Source organism: Coregonus lavaretus, assembly GCF_964263955.1.
Source record: "Coregonus lavaretus genome assembly, chromosome: 18".
In the NCBI taxonomy this organism is placed as follows: Eukaryota; Metazoa; Chordata; class Actinopteri; order Salmoniformes; family Salmonidae; genus Coregonus; species Coregonus lavaretus.
This window is the reverse complement of record NC_140005.1, coordinates 13,879,483-13,906,094: the sequence shown is the minus strand read 5'-3', so window position 1 is coordinate 13,906,094 and position 26,612 is coordinate 13,879,483. Positions and strand designations below refer to the sequence as shown.

Here is a 26,612-nt window from a genome sequence, read left to right as displayed (position 1 = left end):
CAAAGCACCCCCACAGCATGATGCACCCCCGTGCTTCACGGTTGGGATGGTGTTCTTCGGCTTGCAAGCAACCCCCTTTTTCCTCCAAACATAACAATGGTCGTTATGGCCAAACAGTTCTGTTTTTGTTTCATTAGACCAGAGGACATTTCTCCAAAAAGTAAGATCTTTGTCCCCATGTGCAGTTGCAAACCGTAGTCTGGCTTTCTTATGGCGGTTTTGGAGCAGTGGCTTCTTCCTTGCTGAGCGGCCTTTCAGGTTATGTCGATATAGGACTCGTTTTACTGTGGATATAGATATTTTTGTACCCGTTTCCTCCAGCATCTTCACAAGGTCCTTTGCTGTTGTTCTGAGATTGATTTGCACTTTTCGCACCAAAGTACGTTAATCTCTTGGAGACAGAATGCGTCTCCTTCCTGAGCGGTATGATGGCTGCGTGGTCCCATGGTGTTTATACTTGCGTACTATTGTTTGTACAGATGAACGTGGTACCTTCAGACGTTTGGAAATTGCTCCTAAGGATGAACCAGACTTGTGGAGGTCTACCATTTTCTTTCTGAGGTCTTGGCTGATTTCTTTTGATTTTCCCATTATGTCAAGCAAAGAGGCACTGAGTTTGAAGGTAAGCCTTGAAATACATCCACAGGTACACCTCCAATTGACTAAAATGATGTAAATTAGCCTATCGGAAGCTTCTAAAGCCATGACATCATTTTCTGGAATTTTCCAAGCTGTTTAAAGGCACAGTCAACTTAGTGTATGTAAACTTCTGACCCACCGGAATTGTGATACAGTGAATTATAAGTGAAATAATCTGTCTGTAAACAATTGTTGGAAAAATTACTTGTGTCATACACAAAGTAGATGTCCTAACCGACTTGCCAAACTATAGTTTGTTAACAAGAAATGTGTGGAGTGGTTGAAAAACGAGTTTTAATGACTCCAACCTAAGTGTATGTAAACTTCCGACTTCAACTGTATTTACAATATCTCACAAAAGTGAGTACACCTCTCACATTTTTGTAAATATTTGAGTATATCTTTTCATGTGACAACACTGAAGAAATGACACTTTGCTTCAATGTAAAGTAGTGAGTGTACAGCTTGTATAACAGTGTAAATTTGCTGTCCCCTCAAAATAACACAACACACAGCCATTAATGTCTAAACCGCTGGCAACAAAAGTGAGTTTGGGGCCCCAAGTGTCAATATTTTGTGTGGCCACCATCATTTTCCAGCACTGCCTTAACCCTCTTGGGCATGGAGTTCACCAGAGCTTCACAGGTTGCCACTGGAGTCCTCTTCCACTCCTCCATGACGACATCACGGAGCTGGTGGATGTTAGAGACCTTGCACTCCTCCACCTTCCGTTTGAGGATGCCCCACAGATGCTCAATAGGGTTTAGGTCTGGAGACATGCTTGGCCAGTCCATCACCTTTACCCTCAGCTTCTTTAGCAAGGCAGTGGTCATCTTGGAGGTGTGTTTGGGGTCGTTATCATGTTGGAATACTGCCCTGCGGCCCAGTCTCCAAAGGGAGGGGATCATGCTCTGCTTCAGTATGTCACAGTACTTGTTGGCGTTCATGGTTCCCTCAATGAACTGTAGCTCCCCAGTGCCGGCAGCACTCATGCAGCCCCAGACCATGACACTCCCACCACCATGCTTGACTGTAGGCAAGACACACTTGTCTTTGTACTCCTCACCTGGTTGCCGCCACACATGCTTGACACCATCTGAACCAAATAAGTTTATCTTGGTCTCATCATACCACAGGACATGGTTCCAGTAATCCATGTCCTTAGTCTGCTTGTCTTCAGCAAACTGTTTGCGGGCTTTCTTGTGCATCATCTTTAGAAGAGGCTTCCTTCTGGGATGACAGCCATGCAGACCAATTTGATGCAGTGTGCGGCGTATGGTCTGAGCACTGACAGGCTGACCCCCCACCCCTTCAACCTCTGCAGCAATGCTGGCAGCACTCATACGTCTATTTCCCAAAGACAAACTCTGGATATGACGCTGAGCGCGTGCACTCAACTTCTTTGGTCGACCATGGCGAGGCCTGTTCTGAGTGGAACCTGTCCTGTTAAACAGCTGTATGGTCTTGGCCACCGTGCTGCAGCTCAGTTTCAGGGTCTTGGCAATCTTCTTATAGCCCAGGCCATCTTTATGTAGAGCAACAATTCTTTTTTTCAGATTCTCAGAGAGTTCTTTGCCATGAGGTGCCATATTGAACTTCCAGTGACCAGTATGAGGGAGTGTGAGAGCGATGACACCAAATTTAACACACCTGCTCCCCATTCACACCTGAGACCTTGTAACACTAACGAGTCACATGACTCCGGGGAGCGAAAATGGCTAATTGGGCCCAATTTGGACATTTTCACTTAGGGGTGTACTCACTTTTGTTGCCAGCGGGTTAGACATTAATGGTGTTGAGTTATTTTGAATGGACAGCAAATGTACACTGTTATACAAGCTGTACACTCACTACTTTACATTGTTGTCACATGAAAATATATACTCAAATATTTACAAAAAAGTGAGGGGTGTACTCACTTTTGTGAGATACTGCATATATATTCTTCCACTTTGACATTAGGGTATTCTGTGTAGATTGTTGACAAAAAATGAAAATTAAAGCCATTTTAATCCCACTTTGTAACACAATAAAATGTGAAGAAATCCAATGGGGGTGTAGACTTTTCATAGGCACTGTATCGCAACTCCTAATATTGAGCCAGTTCCATTCATTTGAGCTTATTATACTCACTGGAGTATCTGACATAGGCTTTGAAAAAGCACCCAGCGAGTACCAGTCTACCAGTCGCAGCAAGTGCTGGCAAGCTTTCTTGACTTGGATGTACATTTTGGCCAACACATGGCTAACCTTTGTTTAACCAGATAAACAGCTGCTATTTGTGAATGTGTTTGGAGTTACTTTTCTAGCTAATAGGCTATGTTCGAGTTTACACTTCTTCCAATTATAATGTGGGGAGGTCAAAATAATGAAAAACTATCTTCCAAATCTATTCATTTTAAAATGTTGATTACTTCTCCTTGCCGTTACCATTCACCTGGGGAAACAAAACATGTTTTGCTAACATATGATGGGGGTCACTGGTTTGCCTAGGCAGGGGTCCCTGGGCAAGAAAAGGTTGAAGACCCCTGTATTAGATCTACATGAGTGCATACAGAGTAGATTGGAATCTCCTGCTGTGTGTTATGACAACAACAGAACCTCTTGTCTCTCTTTATCTGCTTCCAGGTCAGTGTGAGAGGGCGGGGCCAGTGGTGTCAGAGGGTCAGGAAGGCGGGGTCGACCTCCACTACAACCAATCAGACCACTCGGAACCAAATCAGGTCTCCGCCCACCAAAACCAGAACTGGACACAGACTCAATTAGATGATGGTCAGAGGGTTGGATGTGACTCCATCGAACAAGACTCTTTAAACAGCAATAGGGAGGAAGAGGAGGAGGAAGATGGTGATAGAAATATGAAGGGAGAGGAAGATGATGATGATGTGATGGTGGAAGAAGAGGAGGAGGACAGCAGCGTGACTCGTGGCCAATCACCCGACACTCCTATGACTGACTCCTCCTTCTCAGACACAGGTAAGATGACGTGCACACACACACAGAAAATCTATCACCTTTACTTGGATCAGTTTTATTGGGTATCATTGATCAGGAGGAGGCAGAGACTAGTCAATTCTATTGAGAAACTGTGTGTGTTTCTGGCCATGGTTGAAGGTCTGGGTTACTCAATCGGCTGGGCTTACGTGTTTGTGTGTGTGTGTGTGCGCGCTAACCCTGTTAATCGGTCAGCAGATCAGATTTGTGGCATACAGCCCGGGTCACACAGTGATGTCAGAGCAACCGCATGAGCTACAGTCAGAGAGATGGAGAGAGAGAAGGAGAGGGGGAGAGGTAGAGAGGTAGAGGAGAGGGGTACAGCAAGGAGGGGGACAGAAGGAGAAAAAGCAGGAGATAGACAGGGGAAGAGGTAAAGTGATTGAGAGGAGTCTGAGGATCTGTAAGTGTTTTCCTGTTTATCTCATTTGGGTGTGGTGCCTGTCCCATAACACACACTCTCTTGGCAAGACATCTAAGTAACTAACAGTTGCCACTGGGTGTTGGCTATTGTGATGTTGTTAGTCATTGTGATGTTGTTAGTCATTGTGATGTTGTTAGTCATTGTGATGTTGTAAGTCATTGTGATGTTGTTAGTCATTGTGATGTTGTTAGTCATTGTAGCCAAATGTGCTACCCTGTGATGTGAGCTCTCTGTGTCATTGTGCTAGCCTGTGATGTGAGCTCTGTGTGTCATTGTGCTAGCCTGTGATGTGAGCTCTGTGTGTCATTGTGCTTGCCTGTGATGTGAGCTCTGTGTGTCATTGTGCTAGCCTGTGATGTGAGCTCTGTGTGTCATTGTGCTAGCCTGTGATGTGAGCTCTGTGTCATTGTGCTAGCCTGTGATGTGAGCTCTGTGTGTCATTGTGCTAGCCTGTGATGTGAGCTCTGTGTGTCATTGTGCTAGCCTGTGATGTGAGGTCTGTGTGTCATTGTGCTAGCCTGTGACGTGAGCTCTGTGTGTCATTGTGCTAGCCTGTGATGTGATCTCTGTGTGTCATTGTGCTAGCCTTTGTCCATCCCTTGTTTTAGCCTTTAACAACAAGGCTCACTGTTGTGTGTGTGTGTGCGTATGTCGGTTTAAGTGCTCAATGGTGCATTATACTATGAATGTTATGTCACTAGCAACCAAATTCATTTCCCACCATGGGATAATAAAGGCTTTATTGACTTGTCAGGACTTGGGATTGCTCAAACGGGCTGTGGTTTCCACAGAACAGAATCACAAAGAGAAAAGTACAAATAGCGAGAGTGTGTGGAATCACTCAGTAGGTAGAGATTCTTCTCAGTCTGGCTTTTCACTGGCTCTCACTGTCTGAGTTTTATAACAGGGTTACTTTGATGTTTGATGTACTCTCTCTCTCTTTTTGTCTTGTCCCTTTCTCTATCTTCCCCGTCCTCTATTTTCATTCTCTCTTTAGGCAGATTGGTAGAGCTCCACCCATCTGTGTCTCCAGAGACTACATATCCCATCAGCCCCGAAGCAGGTAGTCCAGACGAACCCTCCTACAGTGACCCAAAAGGGGAGACGCACGCCTCCACCACAGGACCCACCTCCACCAGAGGACCCACCTCCACCAGAGGACCTACCACCTCCACCACAGAGCCTAGCTCTGCTCTCCTGGCCACCCTACAGGAGCTAGGGGAATGTAAAGATCACTCCCACCTTCCTCAGTGCCTCCATCAGGTGTGTGCCCGTCCCTCTCCATTCTATATATTGTATTTCTACCTGCCTGCGCTGTTCTCAAGTGAACATTTAGCTGTGGTTAGCTCACTATATATACAAAAGTATGTGGACACCCCTTCAAATTAGTGGATTCGGTTATTTCAGCCACACCCGTTGCTGACAGGTGTATAAAATCGAGCACACAGCCATGCAATCTCCATAGACAAACATTGGCAGTAGAATGGCCTTACTGAAGAGCTCAGTGACTTTCAACGTGGCACCGTCATAGGATGCCACCTTTCCAACAAGTCAGTTCATTACATTTCTGCCCTGATAGAGCTTCCCCGGTCAACTGTAAGTGTTGTTATTGTGAAGTGGATACGTCTAGGAGCAACAACTTGCCTAGTTAAATAAAGGTTAAATAAAATAAAATAAAATAAAACAACGGCTCAGCTGCGAAGTGGTAGAACTTGACTGGCCTGCACAGAGCCCTGACCTCAACCCCATCAAACACCTTTGGGATGAATTGTAACGCCGACTGCGAGCCAGGCCCTATCGCCCAACATCAGTGTCCGACCTCTTTAATGCACTTATGCCTGAATGGAAGCAGGTTCCCGCAGCAATGTTCCAACATCTAGTGGAAAGCCTTCCCAGAAGAGTGGAGGCTGTTATAGCAGCAAAGGGGGGAACAACTCCATATTAATGCCCATGATCTTGGAATGAGATGTTCGACGAGCAGGTGTCCACATACTTTTGGTCATGTAGTGTATTTACCAGACTGACTGAACACACACACACACAGCCATTACAGTGTGTGTGAGTGTGGTATAATCCCTGTCATTATGATATACAAAGCCTCTCAACAGTGCTCTGGGTGAAGTGAAGTGAAAAAGTGTTGTATCTTCCCTCCTCCACCAGTAGGGGCACTGCTGTCATTTCTGATCAGCACCTCTCTGCATCTGTCTACTACAATGATGTATATACATCATTGGTCTACTCCCTCCCTCCTCCCAACACTTTCAACTGTCTCCTGGGGCGTGTTCAGGTGGGTTCAGCGTTACAGAACGTTCAGATAGAACAGACATGGCCCAAATGGAACCCTGGACCCTATGCACAGATCTGAGAGGATTTGACCGGTGCAATCAATATGGTAATAGCACCACCCTCTGATAGGCTAGGTGAACGTTTCACCATATTGATTATGCCAATCAAATCCTCTCAGATCTTCACATTCGCATAGGGCAGCGGTTCCCAAACTAGGGGTCGCGAAATATGAAAATGGCGACACGGGAGAATTTCAAAATCCTGAAAAAAAGAAAGAAATACTAAACAATTTCTTTACTGTATGTTATAATATCGTCTTTGTAAATGACTATTATTATTATTATTGTATCTCAAAATCATTGTAATATGGTTAAAATTCAACCAGAAAGCGCCCTTAGATCATGGAAAAAGGCTGCACTTTACCTGTGAATCGGTAGGCCCGCTACGCTATGAAACCACACACTATTGCAGAGACTTTGATATTAGCGGCCGCAATTCATATGGTGAAAACAATGTGGGGAGGGAAAAGGCTCAGAAACTCACACCAATACCTTTGGCAGATAACAATGTTAAATGAAGAATTTATGCTATTGCTAGCGATCAAGAGGAAACTCTAACAACTCAAAAACTGCCATATGGATGGATTGTATGATACACCGAGAGCAACTGGTGACAAAAGAGCTGAGCAGAGAACTCAGAGATATACTGCAGCAGTTAACTTAGATTGTTAACTACATCAAACCACATCCACTGTTTGCACGCCTGTTCGCAAAACTATGTGGAGATATGGGATCAAAGCATGACAATGTTCTATTTCACACCAAGGCTTGGTGGTTGTCGAGGGGGGGTGTCAGAAAGATTTTTCAAATTGAGGGAGGAACTGTTGTCATTCACAATGGATGTAAAAAAAAACAGACTTGGTTGACTTTCTGTGTAATGAAAATAAAATGTATCTCCTTGCCTATGTAACAGACATATTTGGGAAACTGAACGAACTGAACGCAAACATGCAGGGGAAATACAAAAACATTCTACAGATGAGCCGAATCCGTGGATTCAGAGGAAAGAGTGACAGCATCAGTAAGTGTCCCACACGAGTGATGACTGTTCACATCCAACGCTTGGAAGAGCACTTTGGGATCTACTTCCTAATCCGTTTGACTGTGATCCTGGCTCAGTTAACATGCCGGTTAGTGAAATCAAACAGCTGATCGAGCTGTCATGTGACCAAATGCATTCACGGGTCACTATGGAGGAGTTTTGATTCTTGAGTCAACGGGAATACCCTGCTGTCACTCTGCATTAATGCCGCATTCAAAACAACTGTGAACTCGGAAATCTCAGACTTCAGTGCGTTCAAGACAACTGGGAATTCGAAAAAAAACTAGCACTGACTGGGAAAAATCGCTTTAAACGGTCATCCAACTCGGAATTCCAACTCGGGAACTCTGGCCTCTTTCTAGAGCTCCGACTTTCTGACCTGAAGACCACTGACGTCATGATTTTACCTTGTGTTTTTCAGAATTCCCAGTTGTCTTGAAAGCACCATAAAACTCATGGTACCCTTCGACAGCTCATATCTGTGTGAAGCTGGATTCAGTGCTCTCGTCTGTATTAAAACCAAATATTGATCCAGGTTGGATGTGACAGCAGAGATGAGGTGCGCACTGTCGACCACACCCCCTGACTTTGAAAAGCTCCGACACTACATGCATCAAGCACACCCATCTCATTAGTGGTGGTGAGATAAGAGACATTATGTCAGACTAATTTGAATTTGACTGCCCCACATTAAAAGTATGTGATGGTGAGTTGAGAAGACAATCAGAAATACTGTTAGAATGTTTTTCAATTGACTGCCATAGCCCCAAATAAAAAAGTAAACATTGGCTGTTAATTACATCATTATTTTCACGTGGTTGGGGTCGCAAGAATTTTCACATATCAAAATGGGGTCGTGGCCAAAATGGTTGGGAAGCCCTGGCATAGGGGGTAGGATCTAGGGGTCCATTTGGGATTGGGATATGACTATCTGTTGGATAAAACAGGGAATCATGTCAGCTTTATTCATTTTCTTTCTGCAATGCTCTGAACACAACCCTATTGAAACCCAACTCACATCTGTTCACCTCTGACGTTCTCCTTCCCCTGTCCCCAATCTGATTGGTCGAGATCCAGACAACGCTTAGCAACCCAGGGAGTTCTGACCAGCCCTTGTAAGGACAGAATGAGTGTTTTTGTTGTGTCTCCCCTGTCTGAGTTGTAATGGAGCTTTCTATGAAGGAGATTACATGTGATACTTTTATACTTCCTATAAAAACATGCAGTACATTAGGAGGAAGTCTTCTTTTCTCTTTTATTTCTCTCTCTCTCCCCTGCTCTCTCTCTCACTGCTCCCTCATTCTCTCTCTCCCCTGCTCTCTCTCTCTCACTGCTCCCTCATTCTCTCTCCCCCCCTGCTCTCTCTCTCACTGCTCCCTCATTCTCTCTCTCCCCTGCTCTCTCTCTCACTGCTCCCTCATTCTCTCTCTCCCCTGCTCTCTCTCTCTCACTGCTCCCTCATACTCTCTCTCCCCTGCTCTCTCTCTCACTGCTCCCTCATTCTCTCTCTCCCCTGCTCTCTCTCTCACTGCTCCCTCATTCTCTTTCTCCCCTGCTCTCTCTCTCTCACTGCTCCCTCATTCTCTCTCTCCCCTGCTCTCTCTCTCTCACTGCTCCCTCATTCTCTCTCTCCCCTGCTCTCTCTCTCACTGCTCCCTCATTCTCTCTCTCCCCTGCTCTCTCTCTCTCACTCCCTCCCTTTTTCTCTCTCTTGCACACATGTAGGCCTACATACCACAAGCAAGCAAAATGAGCAATTCATATTTATATAAATGTATTGTTACTTGCAACAAAGAAGAGAGAGAAAGAGCGAGTGTGAGAGAGGTCAGTGGGTTGTTACCGCCTCTCACTTGATTAGAAATGTGAGCGCTCATGCTCTCTATCTCACACACTCCTTCTCTCTCTCTCTCTCTCTCTCTCTCTCTCTCTCTCTCTCTCTCTCCATCCCGTTTCGGTCCACTTCAGTCAGCAGGAGAACAACAACACTCACTAGAGAGGTAGAGTCTGACACATACACACCGCTGCTGCTTTGTCAGGCTGTGGAGCTCTCCTCACCTCCCTCTAGCTACAGGTGGATAGGGGGAACTTTGGAAACTACAAATGCAACTGTGATCAAGAAGGATTTCAAAGACTTTCCAAGCTATTTCCTGTATTTTCCACTGTGTCCATGGAGATTAGCAGTGTTTCTCTAGCTTACCGACAGTGTTTGTGTGTGTTTACCTTCTTTAATGCCTCTTAGGGAGGTTGTTTACATGTTTCTGTCTCGGGGTCAAAGTCGTACTAGACGTAGTTTAATCATTATTCCGTATTGGGCTATGTACAATGTTTAACTTCTTGATAGTACAGTTGATGGTAATACAGTATGTATTTGTCTATTCCTTGGTGGAATACAGTTGTTATTTGTTCTGGGTGACTAGAATGTAAAAGCGGTGTCTAAATGGGGCGGCAGGTAGCTTAGTGGTTAAGAGCGTTGTGCCAGTTACTGAAAGGTCGCTGGTTCAAATCCCTGAGCCGACTAGGTGAACAATCTGTCGATGTGCCCTTGAGCAAGGCACTTAACCCTAATTGCTCATGTAAGTCGCTCTGGATAAGAGCGTCTGCTAAATGACTAAAATGTTAAAATGTAAATGAATGTACTTGTTAACCTTTAACCCTCTCCTCTCTTTCTCCCTCTGCAGATAGCTGAGGCCTTTGTCCTCCAGGAAGATTGTATCCTTATCACTCGTGTGTGCGTGTGTTTGTTTGACCGTGTGTGAGAGCGTCTGGGTGTGTGCGCACGCACGTGTGTGTTATGTCCTCTAGGTCTATGACGATTGTATCCTTATCAGTCAGCTCATATCTCTGTTTCTCTAGTAAATGACAGTGTGCTCTGGGTCATTCCAACTCTCAGGCTGTGCTGTGTTCTAGTTTAAACCTACCACAGGGTTCAAGCTGCAAACATCTTATCTTTCTTTTAGTCTTGATCAGAGAGAGAGAGAGAGAGAGAGAGAGAGAATGGTCCACCACCCAAAGGACATCCAGCCAACTTAACACAATTGTGGAAAGCATTGGAGTCAACATGGGCCAGCATCCCTGTAGAATGCTTTCGACACCTTGTATCCCCGACGAATTGAGGCTGTTCTGAGGAACAGGAGCGAGAGAGAGAGAGAGAGATGGAGAGAAAAGGAGCAAGAGAGAGAGAGAGAGAGAGAGAGAGAGAGAGAGATGGAGAGATGGAGAGAGAGAGAGAGAGAGAGAGAGAGAGAGAGAGAGAGAGAGCGAGAGAGAAACGGAAACGGTGGCTAACACACGATCCCTCTGTAATATATGGAGCTCTCCAGTACACTGCTTTGTGTAGGACAGAACCAGTTAGACATATGATGGACCACATAGAAAAGACCAGTAGACGATAGATAGAAACATAACTATCCCCCATACAAAGCTATTGGTTCAGAAGGAGAGAAAGAAGAAAGTTTGGAATCCGTTCCCTTCCTCCACACGGAGCCAATAGAGTGTAATGCAACTGGGGAAGGCACGCATTCAAGCACACACACAGCACAAGGATTCCCCCACTTTATCATGTACACTGAGTGTATAAAACATTAGGAACACCTGCTCTTTCCATGACATAGACTGACCAGGTGAAAGGTATGATCCCTTATTGATGTCACTTGTTAAATTCACTTAAATCAGTGTAGATGAAGGGGAGGAGAGGGTTAAAGAAGGATTTTTAAGCCTTTAGACAATTGAGACATGGATTGTGTATGTGTGCCATTCAGAGGGTGAATGGGCAAGACAAAAGATGTAAGTGCCTTTGAAAGGGGTATGGTAGTAGGTGCCAGGCGCACCAGTTTGAGTGTGTCAAGAACTGCAACGCTGCTGGGTTTTTCCACGCTCAACATTTTCCCGTGTGTGTGGTCCACCACCCAAAGGACATCCAGCCAACATGACACAACTGTGGGAAGCATTGGAGTCAACATGGGCCAGCATCCCTGTAGAATGCTTTCGACACCTTGTATCCCCGACGAATTGAGGCTGTTTCTAAGGGCAAAAGGGGGTGCAACTCAATATTAGGAAGGTGTTCCTAATGTTTTGTACACTCAGTGTATTTATCTTTTTAAGGTGATTCATTGTCGTTAGCCTCGTATCTTGATATCTCTGTTAGTGCTTGGTGAGTGCTGTGTGTTTATTGCTGCTAATCTCTTTATATTCTGTGGGGACATTATCTATCTACTCTCACTCACTCACTCACTCACACTCTCTCTTTCTCATTCTCCTGAAAACCCCACCCTCCCTCTATCTTTCCATCTCTCGTTATCTGTCGCTCGCCACTCTTTTCCCTCCCCTTCATTCCCTAAGTGTGCACTCATTCACTCCCCCTCATGGACTTAAAAGCATTATCTGGTTTGTGATTATCTGGTTTGTGTGGTTGACTCCAGTGGTTTGTTGTCTCGTTGTTATTTTGTTAGGACCCCTTCGCCCTCACAGACACCCTACTCTTTATTCATTAATGATCTCATTTGTATTACAAACAATGACTGAAGGATGTAGGCAGATTAGTCATATTGAGTGTGTGTGTGTGTGTGTGTGTGTGTGTGTGTGTGTGTGTGTGTTTCCTTAACCCTGTGTTGACCAGATGAGCGAGCAGTGTGGTGTGTTCAGCTAGAGAGACTCTACCACCAGAGACTACTACACAACCTGACAAAAATGCAGGAACAGTGGGGTACATGCTCTCTCTCTCCCTCTCCCTCTCCCTCTTTCTCCCCCGTCTCTCTCCTCTCTCTCTCTCTCTGTCTCCCCCTCTATCTCTCTCTCCCCCCCTCTCTCTCTCTCCCCCTCTCTCTCTCCCCTCTCTCTCTCTCTCTCTCCTCTCTCTCTCTCCCTCCCTCTCTCTTTCTCTCTCTCTCTCTCCCTCTCTCTCTCGTTCTCTCTGTCCCCTCTCTCTCTTTTTCGCTCTCCCACTCTCTCTCCCCCCTCTCTCTCTCCCTCTGTCTCCTCTCTCTCTCTCTCTCGCTCTCTCTCTGTCTCCCCCCTCCCCCCTCTCTCGCTCTCTCTCTCTCTCCCTTTCAGCCATTAGAAGTCTCATTATGTATCGTCATCTTCTCTCCCTCCCCTTTCTTTCTGGGTGTGTTTATGCTGTGTCATGTTTCCTTCCTTCCTCTAACCTCTGACCTTTGTTCTTCCAGAGAGGCGGTGTAGGTCAGACGGTCAGGGAGAGAGGAACAGTAACACTGTCCTGGCTGCACAGCAACTGGACAGACTCGCACACATCTGCAAAACACACCAACGGTGTGTGTGTGTGTGTGTGTGTGCGTGCGTGTGTGTGTGTGTACGTGCGTGCGTGTGTTTGTGTGTGTGCGTGTGTGTGTGTGTAAAGTGGGTCTTTAGATGTGGTCCTTTACAGCTCAGTACAGGTAAAGGTTGCAGTATAACAAGGAAAGACCACCGTACACATTTCATATTTAATGAGAAAACTTGAGAAGCAGGTACAGTGATGTACATTGACACACCTGGCTCTCTCCCAGGTAGTTAGTGTTTGTGTGTGTGTACACTTACAGCGGTGATGGTTTAAACATATGGCCCGTTGGTGTTGCTGCACTTTCAGTCATTTGAGCTGCAGCACTGATAGAGTTTACACACGCACACACTGAAAAAGCTAGGTAAATGTGCGATGCTAATATTAGATTCCCTGGGAGAGAGCAGGGCCAACTATCTTAGCCTTGGCTACTCAGAGACCTTTCTTCAATCACGGAGGAGGAAAGTGACAGCACTAACTGTCTGTCTGTCTGTCTCTCTCTCTCTCTCTCTCTCTCTCTCTCTCTCTCTCTCTCTCTCTCTCTCTCTCTCTCTCTCTCTCTCTCTCTCTCTCTCTCTCTCTCTCTCTCTCTCTCTCTCTCTCTCTCTCTCTCTCTCTCTCTCTCTCTCTCAGACCCAGTCCTGGAGCAGAGAAGGTAAGAGGTCCTCTGTCTAGCATTGACATGATAGCATTGTAGAGATCCACTGTCTAGCATTGACATGATAGCATTGTAGAGGTCCGCTGTCTAGCATTGACATGATAGCATTGTAGAGATCCACTGTCTAGCATTGACATGATATCATTGTAGAGGTCCTCTGTCTAGCATTGGCACAGTATTCAGTGCTTTGCTCGGGCTGGTTTGAATGTAAGTTGTGTATATTGGTCCGCAATGTGCATGTATGCATGGGCGTTCACTCTGCTTTCCCCTCTGTGTGTGTGTGTGTAGTGTGAGGCTGTGGACTCGGTCTCTCTGTGTGTTGAAGATAGACTTCCTTCATGCAGGTCAGGTAAGTGTGTGTGTGTGTTTGACCTGTCCGATCAGCCAGTTGCAGGTTCTGAGCCTAGAAGGTGTCACTGAACCGTTGAAGTTTGGTTGAGGAAGCAGTAGTTTATCAGTGCAGGATCAGTGTCTGTTACTCTGCATGTTTTTGCTGAGAGGTTCTAGAGAGGCAGCTGACCTGTCAATTATTAAACAGGACATTTACAACTATTCCTTTTTCCCCTACTCGCTCTCCCTCTCGCTGTCTCTCTCTCTCTCTCTCTCTGTCTCTCCCTCTCGCTGTCTCTCTCTCTCTCTATCTCTCTCTCTCTCGCTCTCCCTCTCCCTGTCTCTCTCTCTCTCTCTCTCTCTATCTGTCTCTTTGTCTCTCTCTCTTTGTCTCTCTTTTCTCTCCCACCTGGTTACCCAGAAACACCTGAAATACATTCCATCACCTGTGTACGTGTGTGTGTTAGGGGAGGTCCGCTGGTGTGGGATTTGGGTTACTGATAAACTGAAGGGAAGCTCTGGGGAGCCAAGGGTTTGTTTTACCTACCTGTACACACCTACACAGAGATGTAGTGCAAGGTGTGTTACCTACCTGTACACATACATGTAGTCCAAGGTGTGAGTTACCTGTGCACAGAGACACAGGGCATTGTGTTCTGTCATGGCCTGGTTTCACTTTCACAACCCAGGCGTGACCACACACACACACACACACACTTAAGTTAGAAAGCTCAATGTCAGTGTTCCGGAGGCTGGATTAGTGAAGAGAGTATAACTCTGTCTCCCCTTTTTTATACAGATCTGATAAATATTTTCACATTGAATAAATATTTGGATCTGAGGGACAACTTGTCCTCTCTCTGTTTCCGTTTGAGTGGACGAGGAAGGGTGTTTGTCTGTCTCTATAGTGGATATGAGAGAGGTCTCTATAATGAATATGAGAGAGGTCTCTATAGTGGATATGAGAGAGGTCTCTATAGTGGATATGAGAGAGGTCTCTATAGTGGATATGAGAGAGGTCTCTATAGTGGATATGAGAGAGGTCTCTATAGTGGATATGAGAGAGGTCTCTATAGTGGATATGAGAGAGGTCTCTATAGTGGATATGAGAGAGGTCTCTATAGTGGATATGAGAGAGGTCTCTATAGTGGATATGAGAGAGATCTCTATAGTGGATATGAGAGAGGTCTCTAGTGGATATGAGAGAGGTCTCTATAGTGGATATGAGAGAGATCTCTATAGTGGATATGAGAGAGGTCTCTATAGTGGATATGAGAGAGGTCTCTATTGTGGATATGAGATAGGTCTCTATAGTGGATATGAGAGAGGTCTCTATAGTGAATATGAGAGAGAGGGATATGAGAGAGAGGGAGTAGACAGGAAATGAGATGTGCTCTGATGACATCAAGTACCCTATAAAACAGCAGCTAAAGGAGGAAGGTGTTGTGAATAATTCGTTTAGGAGATCTAGGAGATGTATTGAGGATGGTGAGGACCAGTGATTCCCGCTCTGTTACTGAGATAGGTTATACAGTGGACTCTTCTGCAGAGTAGATGAGTATGGGGAGTGTTGGGATGTTTAGGGGACTGTAAAGGGAGAGGTTGGGGACTTGTAACACTTTTTCCATGTTGCTCTCTATCTGTCTCTATCATTGGTCGATTAGTTGAGTGTGCATCAGGGATGGAGGAGGACCATAGAGTAACAGACTCCACCCTCTCCCAGAGCATCTACCCAATCAAATCAGCTGCAGCCCTGATGGACAGCCTCTGCTTCAATGACTTTGCACCTCTGGACGTGGCACAGGACTGCGGAGACTCCAAGGGGATTGATGGTTTCCATAGAGATTATCTTATTGACGGCTCCCTTGCCAAAGGGGAGGAGAGGGAGGGCAGGGCTGCGTTCACAGACTCTCTGAGCAGAGGAACAGGACAGCAGACTGAGAGAGAGATGGAACACACCACTCAGGAGGGGTGTGCTGGGCCGGACCCTCCTACGGATGGAGAAATGAGCCGATCCAAGCCTGAGGAGCGGCAGGGAGGAGAGGAAGAACAGGAGGAGGCCTTGGCATTGGATAAAGAGGAGGTGAAGAGGGATAGCGATGTGTGTTTTAAAGCTCCTCTAGAGGAGATCTCAGTCTTGGCAGTGAAAGAGCAGCTCACACTGGAGGAGGTGCAGCAGGAGGAGAACCAGGTTAAGGAGGAGCAGTGTGAGGAGTATGATCAGGAAGAGGACATGTTTGAAGTGGAGAGGATCAGAGATGGAGCAGCTTCTCTCGACAACCTGGCCAAACGCATCACAGTGGAGGAGGTGAGTGGGAGAGAAACTGTGTGTGTGTCTGGGTAACCCTCTGTGGGACTGGAGTCCAGTGCCACACACACACTTTTGCTGTTTATCTGAACAAAGGGATTTTATTGCTCTGTTCACATCTGTTTGAACTAGAACATGAATGTGTGCATATGTGTGTTTGAGCAGTCAGACGTAACCTGTCTTAATGCCACCTCATCCCAACACTGTGCCAGATCAATACTAAATACTTATCTACCCAACTAGACACACAATGCCCTCTATACCCAGCTAGAGCCGGAATGGAGGCACAGTCGCTGGAGTCTAATGGCATTATATAGCCATTTTGTTGGAAATTAGTGTTTCAGTGAAATATGGCTGCTCAGAGGAGAGTGGCCCATAAACCACATATGGCTGTTAGTCTAGCTATTACTGTAAGAGAGAGAAACTTTTGCGCACAGATGCGTGTGAGTTTTCTGACTACCCAAAAACTCTTCCCCTCTCTCTCCCATCCTGTTGTAAGGTAGTATATCAGAGTGAAGGAACAGTGGTGATTGTTATGGACAATGTCTCTTCCTGTGTGAGTGGGGGGGAGACAGAGAGAGGGTAACAGTCAGTAATTAGCAAGCAGACAGTGCTAGGTCCTCATTAGGGGGGTTGAAGCTCATTTACTGCATTTCTATACAATTAAAACTTTAAAATGCTATTTGGAGAACAGCAAAAATGACCCCATCCATTATCATCTTGGCTGCTGTAGGTTCATTCACCTCAGTCAATCTACAAACACAGCCTATTAGCTATACAGCTGTAATGTTATACCCCTTAAAGGGGGGGGGGGGGGGTATGATAAATTATTCACACTGACACGTAGCATCGACAAAATGAAAACTTGAAATGTTTTGAACTATTGTTTGCATTTTAATGTAGGCCTTGTGGGGATAGGCCATGTGGAGATTTTCATATTGAAACATTTCTTTAAGTTCCTAACTTTTTTGATAAGATTAGTACAGATTTTCTCAGGGGACCAGACCCAAAGTTTGGGAACCACTGTACTAACTTGTCTCTGCTTGCTTCCTCTTTCCCCCTGCATGCATTGCAGCCTGCCTCACCACATCACTGTCTGTCTCAGTAGCCTATGCTCTGTAAAGCAAAGTTATGAGAACTTAGTGCGTATTTTCTGCGCCTGCTGAGTTAGGCTCTGTTTAACGTTAGTTTCTTACTTCATCCTTCTAGCTGGCTAAGTAATACTAGCCAGAGCCCTTCAACGTTACTGCAATAGAAGCGACTATTTACCAGTTGTGCACTCATTCTCTGAACATCGGTTTTTGTTTGGGGGATGTCTGTAGACAGTAGGAGTCACAGGACGGTTTTAAAATGGCCTGTTGTCCGGCAGCTCGTAAACACTGTCAGCAGTAGCCAACTGCGAGCTGGAGTAGTTCGTTTCACGTGTCACGAGAGGGAGGAGTTAGCGGTTTGAGAGAGTGGCGAATGTGCTGCTAAACCAAAAGACACCCACCATGAGCAGCCACTAAATTTGCCCAAGAAGAGGCAAACAAAATGACAAAAAAAACACCAAACTTAATGACAGGAAACAAACCAAAAAAGTGGTGCAAAACAAAATCAGAAAATCAGATAAAGGATTGTTTGTCTAAAAATCTAAATAGGGAGCGCCAACTAAAGGTGTTAACCCTCCATCTATCTATCAAGACAACTAAAGGTGTTAACCCTCATCTATCTATCAAGACAACTAAAGGTGTTAACCCTCATCTATCTATCAAGACAACTAAAGGTGTTAACCCTCCATCCATCTATCAAGACAACTAAAGGTGTTAACCCTCCATCTATCTATCAAGACAACTAAAGGTGTTAACCCTCCATCTATCTATCAAGACAACTAAAGGTGTTAACCCTCCATCTATCAAGACAACTAAAGGAGTTAACCCTCCATCTATCTATCAAGACAACTAAAGGAGTTAATCCTCCATCTATCTATCAAGACAACTAAAGGTGTTAACCCTCCATCTATCTATCAAGACAACTAAAGGTGTTAACCCTCATCTATCTATCAAGACAACTAAAGGTGTTAACCCTCCATCTATCAAGACAACTAAAGGAGTTAACCCTCCATCTATCTATCAAGACAACTAAAGGAGTTAATCCTCCATCTATCTATCAAGACAACTAAAGGAGTAACCCTCCATCTATCTATCAAGACAACTAATGGCCTCCCGAGTGGCGCAGTGGTCTAAGGCACTGCATCGCAGTGCTAGCTGTGCCACTAGAGATCCATATATCAAGACAACTGAAGGTGTTAACCCTCCATCTATCAAATATGCCATTTAGCAGACGCTTTTATCCAAAGCGACTTACAGTCATGCGTGCATACATTTTTGTGTATGGGTGGTCCCGGGGATCGAACCCACTACCTTGGCGTTACAAGCGCCGTGCTCTACCAGCTGAGCTACAGAGGACCACCATCAAGACAACTAAAGGAGTTAACCCTCCATATATCAAGACAACTAAAGGTGTTAACCCTCCATCTATCAAGACAACTAAAGGTGTTAACCCTCCATCTATCAAGACAACTAAAGGTGTTAACCCTCCAGCTCTCAAGACAACTAAAGGTGTTAACCCTCCATCTATCAAGACAACTAAAGATGTTAACCCTCCGCATCTATCAAGACAACTGGAGCACTGGGCCAGCCACTCTTAAATACACCTTCCCACTAATGAGATGGCAACCAGCACAGGTGTAACACATACTGACTGACAAGGTGACGCCATTCGGTGCCTCCTACGTGCTGAGCTATTCGTGCTAATGTCCAACCTCAAAAAACATACATGGAAAAACCAAAGCCTGTAACATAGAGGTAGGTGCGATTAGATCAAGAATATAAGCGTTCTGAGCTTTGATCAACGCTGGGAGTAATATTTCGATGTTGACCCGTAATAGATTTTCTTTACTGTGTACAAAATATACACTGAGTGTACAAAACATTAGGAACACCTGCCCTTTCTATGACATACTCTGACCAGGTGAAAGCTATGATCCCTTATTGATGTCACTTGTTAAATCCACTTCAATCAGTGTAGATGAAGGGGAGGAGACAGGTTAAAGAAGGATTTCTAAGCCTTGAGACATGGATTGTGTATGTGTGCCATTCAGAGGGTGAATGGGCAAGACAAAAGATTTAAGTGCCTTTGAACAGAGTATGGTAGTAGGTGCCAGGCGCACCGGTTTGAGTGTGTCAAGAACTGCAATGTTTCTGGGTTTTTCACGCTCAACAATTTCCTGTGTGTATCAAGAAAGGTCCACAACCCAAAGGACATCCAGCCAACTTGAGTCAACTGTGGGAAGCATTGGCGTCAACATGGGCCAGCATCCCTGTGGAACGCTTTCGACACCTTGTAGAGTCCATGCCCTGACGAATTGAGGCTGTTCTGAGGGCAAAAGCGGGTGCAACTCAATATTAGGAAGGTGTTCTTAATGTTTTGTACACTTAGTACAATACCAGCCACGCGCTCTTTGATTTTGCCTATCCAGATGTGATCAGGACACGCAGGTTAAAATATCAAAAGCAACTGTGAACCAACTATATTAATTTGGGGGCATGTCGAAACACTCATGAAACATTCATGGGCATTGCGCTAGCTTGCTAGATAGTTTGTCCTGGGAGATTAACATTGGGATGTTATGTCTGAATTTCTGGAAGTACATAAAGGTGTACCACAGGGGTTGATTTTTGGGACCTGTTCTCTTCACTATTTATATAAACCCCAGCACAAGGTGCACCTGTGTTATGATCATGCTGTTTAATCAACTTCTTGATATGTCACAGCTGTCAGGTGGATGGATTATTTTGGCAAAGGAGATATGCTCACTAACAGTGATGTAAACAAATTTGTGCACAACATTTTAGAGAAATAAGCTTTTTTTGTGTATGGAAAACTTCTGGGATATTTTATTTCAGCTCATGAAACATGGGATCAACACTTTAAATTTTGCGTTTATATTTTTGTTCAGTGTGGATGATACTATTATGTGTGCTATTGCCACAACTGTTGATCTGGCTGTGTTTATTTTATAGCTATGCAGGAATCCCTTGCTGATTTAAAACTTAATACGGGCAAAATTAAATGCATGTTGTTTTGAAACTCTCGTAAGAATGTTTCAGATGAATTACATGGTGACTGAGGGGGGGAATGAGATCAACTGAATGTTCTGACCATGTAGTTGATCAGCGGTCGTTCATGTCACTAGGTGATGTCACTGTAGCTCAGTTGGTAGAGCATGGCGCTTGCAACGCCAGGGTTGTGGGTTCGATTCCCACGGGGGGCCAGTATGAAAAATGTATGCACTCACTAACTGTAAGTCGCTCTGGATAAGAGCGTCTGCTAAATGACAAAAATGTAAATGTAATGTCACTTCATAAGGTGATTCCAGCGGTCACCAGCACCTAAGACAAAGTATCTGAGTTGTGTAGTCAAAATAAAGAGGTTGACATAGGAGGAGCGTATGCTGACACCTAGTGGGAATACCTTGTCTGTGCACTTTGTCATACGCATACACATCACTGCCCCCTTGTTTGTGTGTATGTGCGTCTGTGTGTACTGCATGGTGTACTGTATGTGTGTATATCCATATATGTCAGGTGTATGTGTCTATTGTGTACGGAATGTTTATGGCGTGAGTGTGTGTGTGATGTATGTGTATGATGTGTATGCTAACCAGTTGACCTGGCGCTGACCTTGTCCCTCTGACCTCCAGATGACCCCTGCCCCTAGTCTGGTGTCCATCCTGAAGAGGAGGAGGATGAGTGTGTGTGTGGAGAATGTGTGTGTTGCTCCCTCCTCGGCCCCGCACAAACACCACGCTAACCGCAGGGTCCGCTTCAAAGTACCTGATGACGGCTTTGACCAGGGTAAGGGTGTGTGTTTGAGTCAGTATATATGCCCAACAATGGCTATGATCGTGTGTGTGTGTGTGTGTGCACGCACAGCATATCGGGAATGTATGTATGTGTGTGTGTATATTCTTACCATGTCACTCTCTCCCCCCTGTCCTCTCCCTTCTCCAGACAAGAAACAGTTCAATAAAGCTCAGAATATAATAAACATCTAAACATGTTGCTCTTCCCTCCTCCAGACGAGGTGGGCGGAGACTCGTGCCTGCTCCTCTTCCTGCTCTGCCTGGTCACCGTGGTGATCAGCCTGGGAGGCACAGCCCTCTACTGTGCTCTGGGCGACGCCCACTCCACCGTCTGCACCGACTTCTCTCGGAATGTGGACTTCTGCCTTGCACAGCTGCATCGTGGGATGGATCAGCTCCGACACTGGCTGACCCCCAAAGAGGAGAGAAGATAGGAGATGAGAGAGCGGGAGAGGAAGGAAGATCCCTTGTTTTGCAAAGTGGATACTCTCCTTTCTCCAACCTGGACAGGATTTCCTCCCGTTTTCCTATCTCTCTCTCTCTCCACCTCTCTCTCTCCACTGGCTGGCCAGTTAATGTGTGTGATGGGAGAGAGAGAGTGATGGAACGTGTATGTGGTACTGGTAGCCTGCAACCACACCAACAGCTGCCTAAGACATCTGCAGCGTTGCCTAGTAGAACTAGTAGGAATGGCCTAGGACCTGTAGTATACTGTATTACCTATAGATTTTAACTATACACTACTGGACATAGACTGACTCGGTGTCAGCCCAGAGGAAGGGATAGACTGGGCTAGACTCATTACCACTGACCTTGGATCTGCTCACTACTACATGGAGCCGTCTGGGTCCTTCAGGCATGGATAAGACCGCTCACATGTGCAGACAGGAAGCGGCTGGTCGGCCTTTTTAGAAACCGCCGCGGCTCTTTGTTTACTGCCTCCATTTTGAATCTCAACAATTCTGCTGTGGTCAGAAACACGAAATAATGTCTTACAAAATACTATATTAATGAACGTTTTGTTTTAATGAAGCAGATTTTACTTTTCTTTATGTTCCTCACTTTTGAAGATTCTTACGGAGAATGTCAGGGTGTTTCTTTGGGCTGAAGTTAGTGGTTGCCCCTAGCCACAGATCTGAAATCAAATCTTGACCTTATCCTCAACCAGGAGGGGGAGGAAATATCTGATTCTGTATCAGTGGTAAGGGGCAACTTCTACAACTTCTGTTTGAGGGTGTCTGGGATTATTGTGTTTTTTTGCTCTACAGAGTGTAGCATTGGCCCTTGATGACTCTTGGTGTGTGTCGGACGGAGATATATGCAACATGGACAAGAAAGCAATACATGTCTGTAATCGTCTTCAAGAATATTTAGCCTCCGAAGGATCAGGTCGGTACTAGAAGAAGAATATCTGTTCAGCTGAGAATTGTCTTTGCTCAGGCATGTGTATATTTATCTTTATTGTAAAATAATTATGGGCATGATCAGTATTACACCGAGTGCATTACCACTTGCGATCAATGGACTTGATTGATTTTGACTTATTATATATATATTTTTAATTGTGCGAATAGTTTTTTTCTTCAGGCTTTTTTATGTGTCAGTCGGCGGTAATGCACAAGTCATGTGACGTTTTAGTTTCGTTAAGAGTTCAGTAGACATGTCACGGTGGCTCCTATGATAATGTAATGATGATGTAGGCTGGGAAGTGACTCTTAGGCTGCATCCCAACAGTCTAAAGTGTCTTCCTCTCCTTTCCTCCTCGTCTCCTCTCCTTGTCTCCTCTTTCATCTCCTCTGATCTGAAAACACAAGATGGGTGAAACCAGCAGCAAAATATCACCCTATTCATAACTGTTTTAAAATGGACAATATAGATACATTATTATTAACTTGGAGGAAAGGAAGAATGCCAGGATCAATTTGCGTTCATCTTTCAAGGTTCTTTCAGAGGGGGGCAGATGAAGGAGAAGAGACGAGGAGAGGAAGCCTTGGTTTTAAAATGATTTGCACGCGCCTGGCTGGTCCAGATGACTCTCTCTTACTGTTTGGATCTGAAGTATTTATATTATATCTGCACAATGTGGGGTGAGAGAAAAAACCAACTATCAAATCAATCTTTATGTGCATGTCGCTTTTCTGTTGTTTCTCATGTTTTGGCTTGACGTGGGTATCCTAGGTTGATATTCTCCCTTGTTTTGTTCTTGAAGACTATGTTTTGAAAAAGAGGAATCTCTTTCTGAGACTCACCAGTTAAAGAATGTCAGTTGGAAACGTCAGAACAGAAGCTGGACAGAAAGTTTGTCTCTGTTTTAAAACTTTTGATCTCTGTATGATGACATGTGAAGACGACTAGCTAATGTTTGTCTTCTTGGCTAATGCTGCGTTGATAACCAAGTGGGAAGGTAGTAATTACCAGTTGTAATTGCGAGTTTGATGAATTCGTGTGCTTTGAACTCTTTGAGAAACGCTGATTGGCTAATGGCAAACAAGCTGCGTCAACCATAAACTAAAAGTACAGCTATCATGCTTGTAAACAAATTATAGTTAAAAAAACATATTAATAGATTGCTTTTTATAAATAATATTTTGTTGCATTTAACTGCCAAAAATGCTGTTATCGAGATCATTTCCTTAGTAGGTGACGTCGGAGTTGAGCATGTGGGAGAAGTCAGGATCAGGGATGATAGACGAGTTTCCCACTAGTAATTACAAGTTGGAGGGCCGTTCAACTGGATTTTTCCCAGTCGTATATATGGTAAATACCACCTTCCCACTTGGTTATGAAGGCAGCATCAAATCTTTCTTTACAGTCTGTGAAGGAAACAATGGGCGAGTTTGTTTTGCATAGCCCGGTACCCCGGATGGGCAGAGTTTGCGCATTTTAACCATTCTATTGGCATTAAGAGAAATCTCCACCCACGTGGGGCGCCCATTGGTCGAGTTCGTTTTGCATGGCCTTGTGCCCCGGGTAGGTGGAGTTCTCATTTTAGACCATTCCATTGGTCCTTAAGTGAAATCTCTACCCCCGGGCCATGCACAACAAACTCCACCATTGAGAGGGATGACTGTGGTGAGTACCTTTAAACACCTGTTTCTCTCTGTTGATTGGTTAATAAACCTCACTGTGGGGACTGATCTGACACAATTTGTACTCTGTTGTTATAAAGTTGTTATTCCAGCAGTTAAGTTGTTATTAAGTTTGTAAATTGTTATAAAGTTGTTCATCACAATAGTCTGATAAAGACTGATACCAAATACAAAGAGAAACTCTTTGACAAAACACTCTTCTGAACGATACCCTTTTAGGTCGCTAGGGGCAGCCTTGAACAGCATTGGAGAGCCTCCCTCACACATAGTGCCTTCAGAAAGCATTCACACCCCTTGACTTTTTCCACATTTTGTTGTTACAAAGTGGAATTAAAATGGATTTTTTTTTTTTTTTTTAATGGAAAATAAACACTAATCTTGATTAGATAAGTATTCAACCCCCTGAGTCAATACATGTTAGAATCACTTTTGGCAGAGATTACAGCTGAGTCTTTCTGGGTAAGTCTCTAAGAGCTTTGCACACCTGGATTGTACAATATTTGCCCATCATTCTTTAAAAAACTATTCATGCTCTGTCAAGTTGGTTGTTGGTCATTGCTAGACAGCCATTTTCAAGTCTTGCATAGATTTTCAAGTGGATTTCAAATGTAAAATGTAAGTCATAACTGTAACTAGGCCACTCAGGAACATTCAATGTTCTCTTGGTAAGCAACTCCAGTGTAGCCTATATTTGGCCTGATGTTTTAGGTAATTGTCCTGCTGAAAGGTGAATTTGTCTCCCAATGTCTGTTGGAAAGCAGACTGAACCAAGTTTTCCTCTAGGATTTTGCCTGTGCTTAACGCTACATTTAATTGTATCCTAAAAAACGTGTCTTGTGGTGGACTGTCATTACAATTGCTTCAGGGGAACCTGGTAAAAAGAAGTCTGTAGTGTAAATAGCCACTGGATGTCTCTGAATGCACTGTCAGCATGCAGCCAAAGTTACTAACCACTTTTGGAGCTAACAGGTGCTCTCCCAAATCATATCCTGATGTCGACAGCAGATGAGTTGTATTCATAACATGACTAACTTAGCTAGCTAACATACATTTAGAAAAAAACTAGTTATATTAACTGGCTATCTAGCTTTAGCAACGTTGGGTGGTCAATACTGAGAGCTAGCTAGCTAATCAGCTAAGCTAGCAAACAATGTAACTAAAGTATAATTTCGGGTTCAAAAAATACTCCCAACAGGCTCTGCATTTCAGGAATCACAGTAGCAAGTACCCCTGGGGAACTGTTCAATTATTTAGCCATTAAAAAAAAATATGTTTTGGGATGAAAACTCTTCATTTAGGCAATGCCCTCAATGGCTTTCGTGTTTCAAAGAAATACATAATTGTAGACGAATCGCACAAATACAAAAAAACGATGTTCATTTACAACTTTTGATAAAAACTTGTCCAGTGCTTAGTTTTTTTTTACATTTAGAAAGTTTGCGTATAGAAAATAGATGCGCCAGTTGCCAACTTGGGTGTGTTTCCTTGTAACTATCTTGTGTCAATAAAAAACAGCTGGACGTCATGACCTCACACCAACAAAAAACAAAAAGCTACAGTGTCAAATAAAAATGAAGTGGTTGAAGTACTACAGTATGAGTCATAATACCCATAAAACCTTGCGGTCAAACAGGGAAATTGTTCCAAACGGTTCCAAACAGGGAAATTGTTCCAAACGGTAGGCTTACCCTGGCATGACGTTCTAATAACCGTGTCTCTAGGACAAGGTGACTTTTATCAATATATTCTCTCTTGAAAAAGAGATGTTATCTCAATGAGAAAAACCTATATAAATAAAGGTTAAATAAAACAAAAATAAAATGGACCCCCCAAAAATGAAATGCTAATTAGCTGCTAATGTGGCTATCATAAATAACTACAAATGCCATGACGATCTGGATAAGACTGCTGAATTGAGGCAAAGGTAATAATCTCTGGATGAACTATCTAATGTTAGCTAATTGTAGTAATTAATAAATTGGCTAAATCTCTTTAAATTGACAATTCTGTGAACTGTCTTGTGCAAGTTTTAAATTGACACAATACCTGTTAGCAAAGGTGTCAGCTAGAGATGATGTGCCAGACCTTGACGGGATTTGTAGTCTTGCATGATGTCTACGTTGATGCTAATTAGCATTTTCGAATCTGAGAGTAAATAGAGCCGAATATATTGATAAAAGTCACCTTGTCCGAGAGAGACTTACATGGTTATCAAATTGTCACTCTAGGGTAAGCCTACACGAAACACAGCCCTTATTTTAAGTGTTTCTAAAATCCCCTATGGGAAAATGTATGGTGGAAAAACGATTGGAACCATTTTCCTGTTTGTCCGCTAGGTTTTATGGGTATTATGACACCTCCACTGTGGGACTCTATAAATTGGCGACCCTGCATGCCTCTGGTAGCCTGCAAAAGCCAGCATGGATAGAATGCAAGAATTGACTAATATTTGCCATATTCTAATAATTCTCATGTGCCAATGTATCACCATGATCCATGCCATCGTGAAACTTGCACTCCTGTAGGTCTGAAAAAATGTAATGGTGAAACATGCATCCAACCAACCAGAAAAGCAAGGCGAAGCAATTCAGCCCTTCTTGAA

The 26,612-nt window shown here is 44.2% G+C and overlaps 1 protein-coding gene across 1 annotated transcript; it reads left to right on the top strand.

Annotated features, from left to right (window-relative positions):
* Window positions 1-3,527: 3,527 nt before the first annotated feature.
* LOC311145321 (consortin-like) lies at window positions 3,528-24,097 on the top strand (the record flags this gene model as incomplete). The annotated part of the gene is made up of 11 exons (XM_084181555.1): window positions 3,528-3,615; window positions 5,055-5,282; window positions 9,383-9,441; window positions 10,123-10,153; window positions 12,060-12,146; window positions 12,610-12,712; window positions 13,353-13,374; window positions 13,666-13,726; window positions 15,372-16,015; window positions 20,760-20,913; window positions 21,138-24,097. The coding sequence occupies 11 exons, from the start codon at window positions 3,528-3,530 to the stop codon at window positions 21,353-21,355; spliced, it is 1,695 nt and encodes a 564-aa protein (XP_084037681.1). The 3' UTR covers window positions 21,356-24,097.
* Window positions 24,098-26,612: the final 2,515 nt, after the last annotated feature.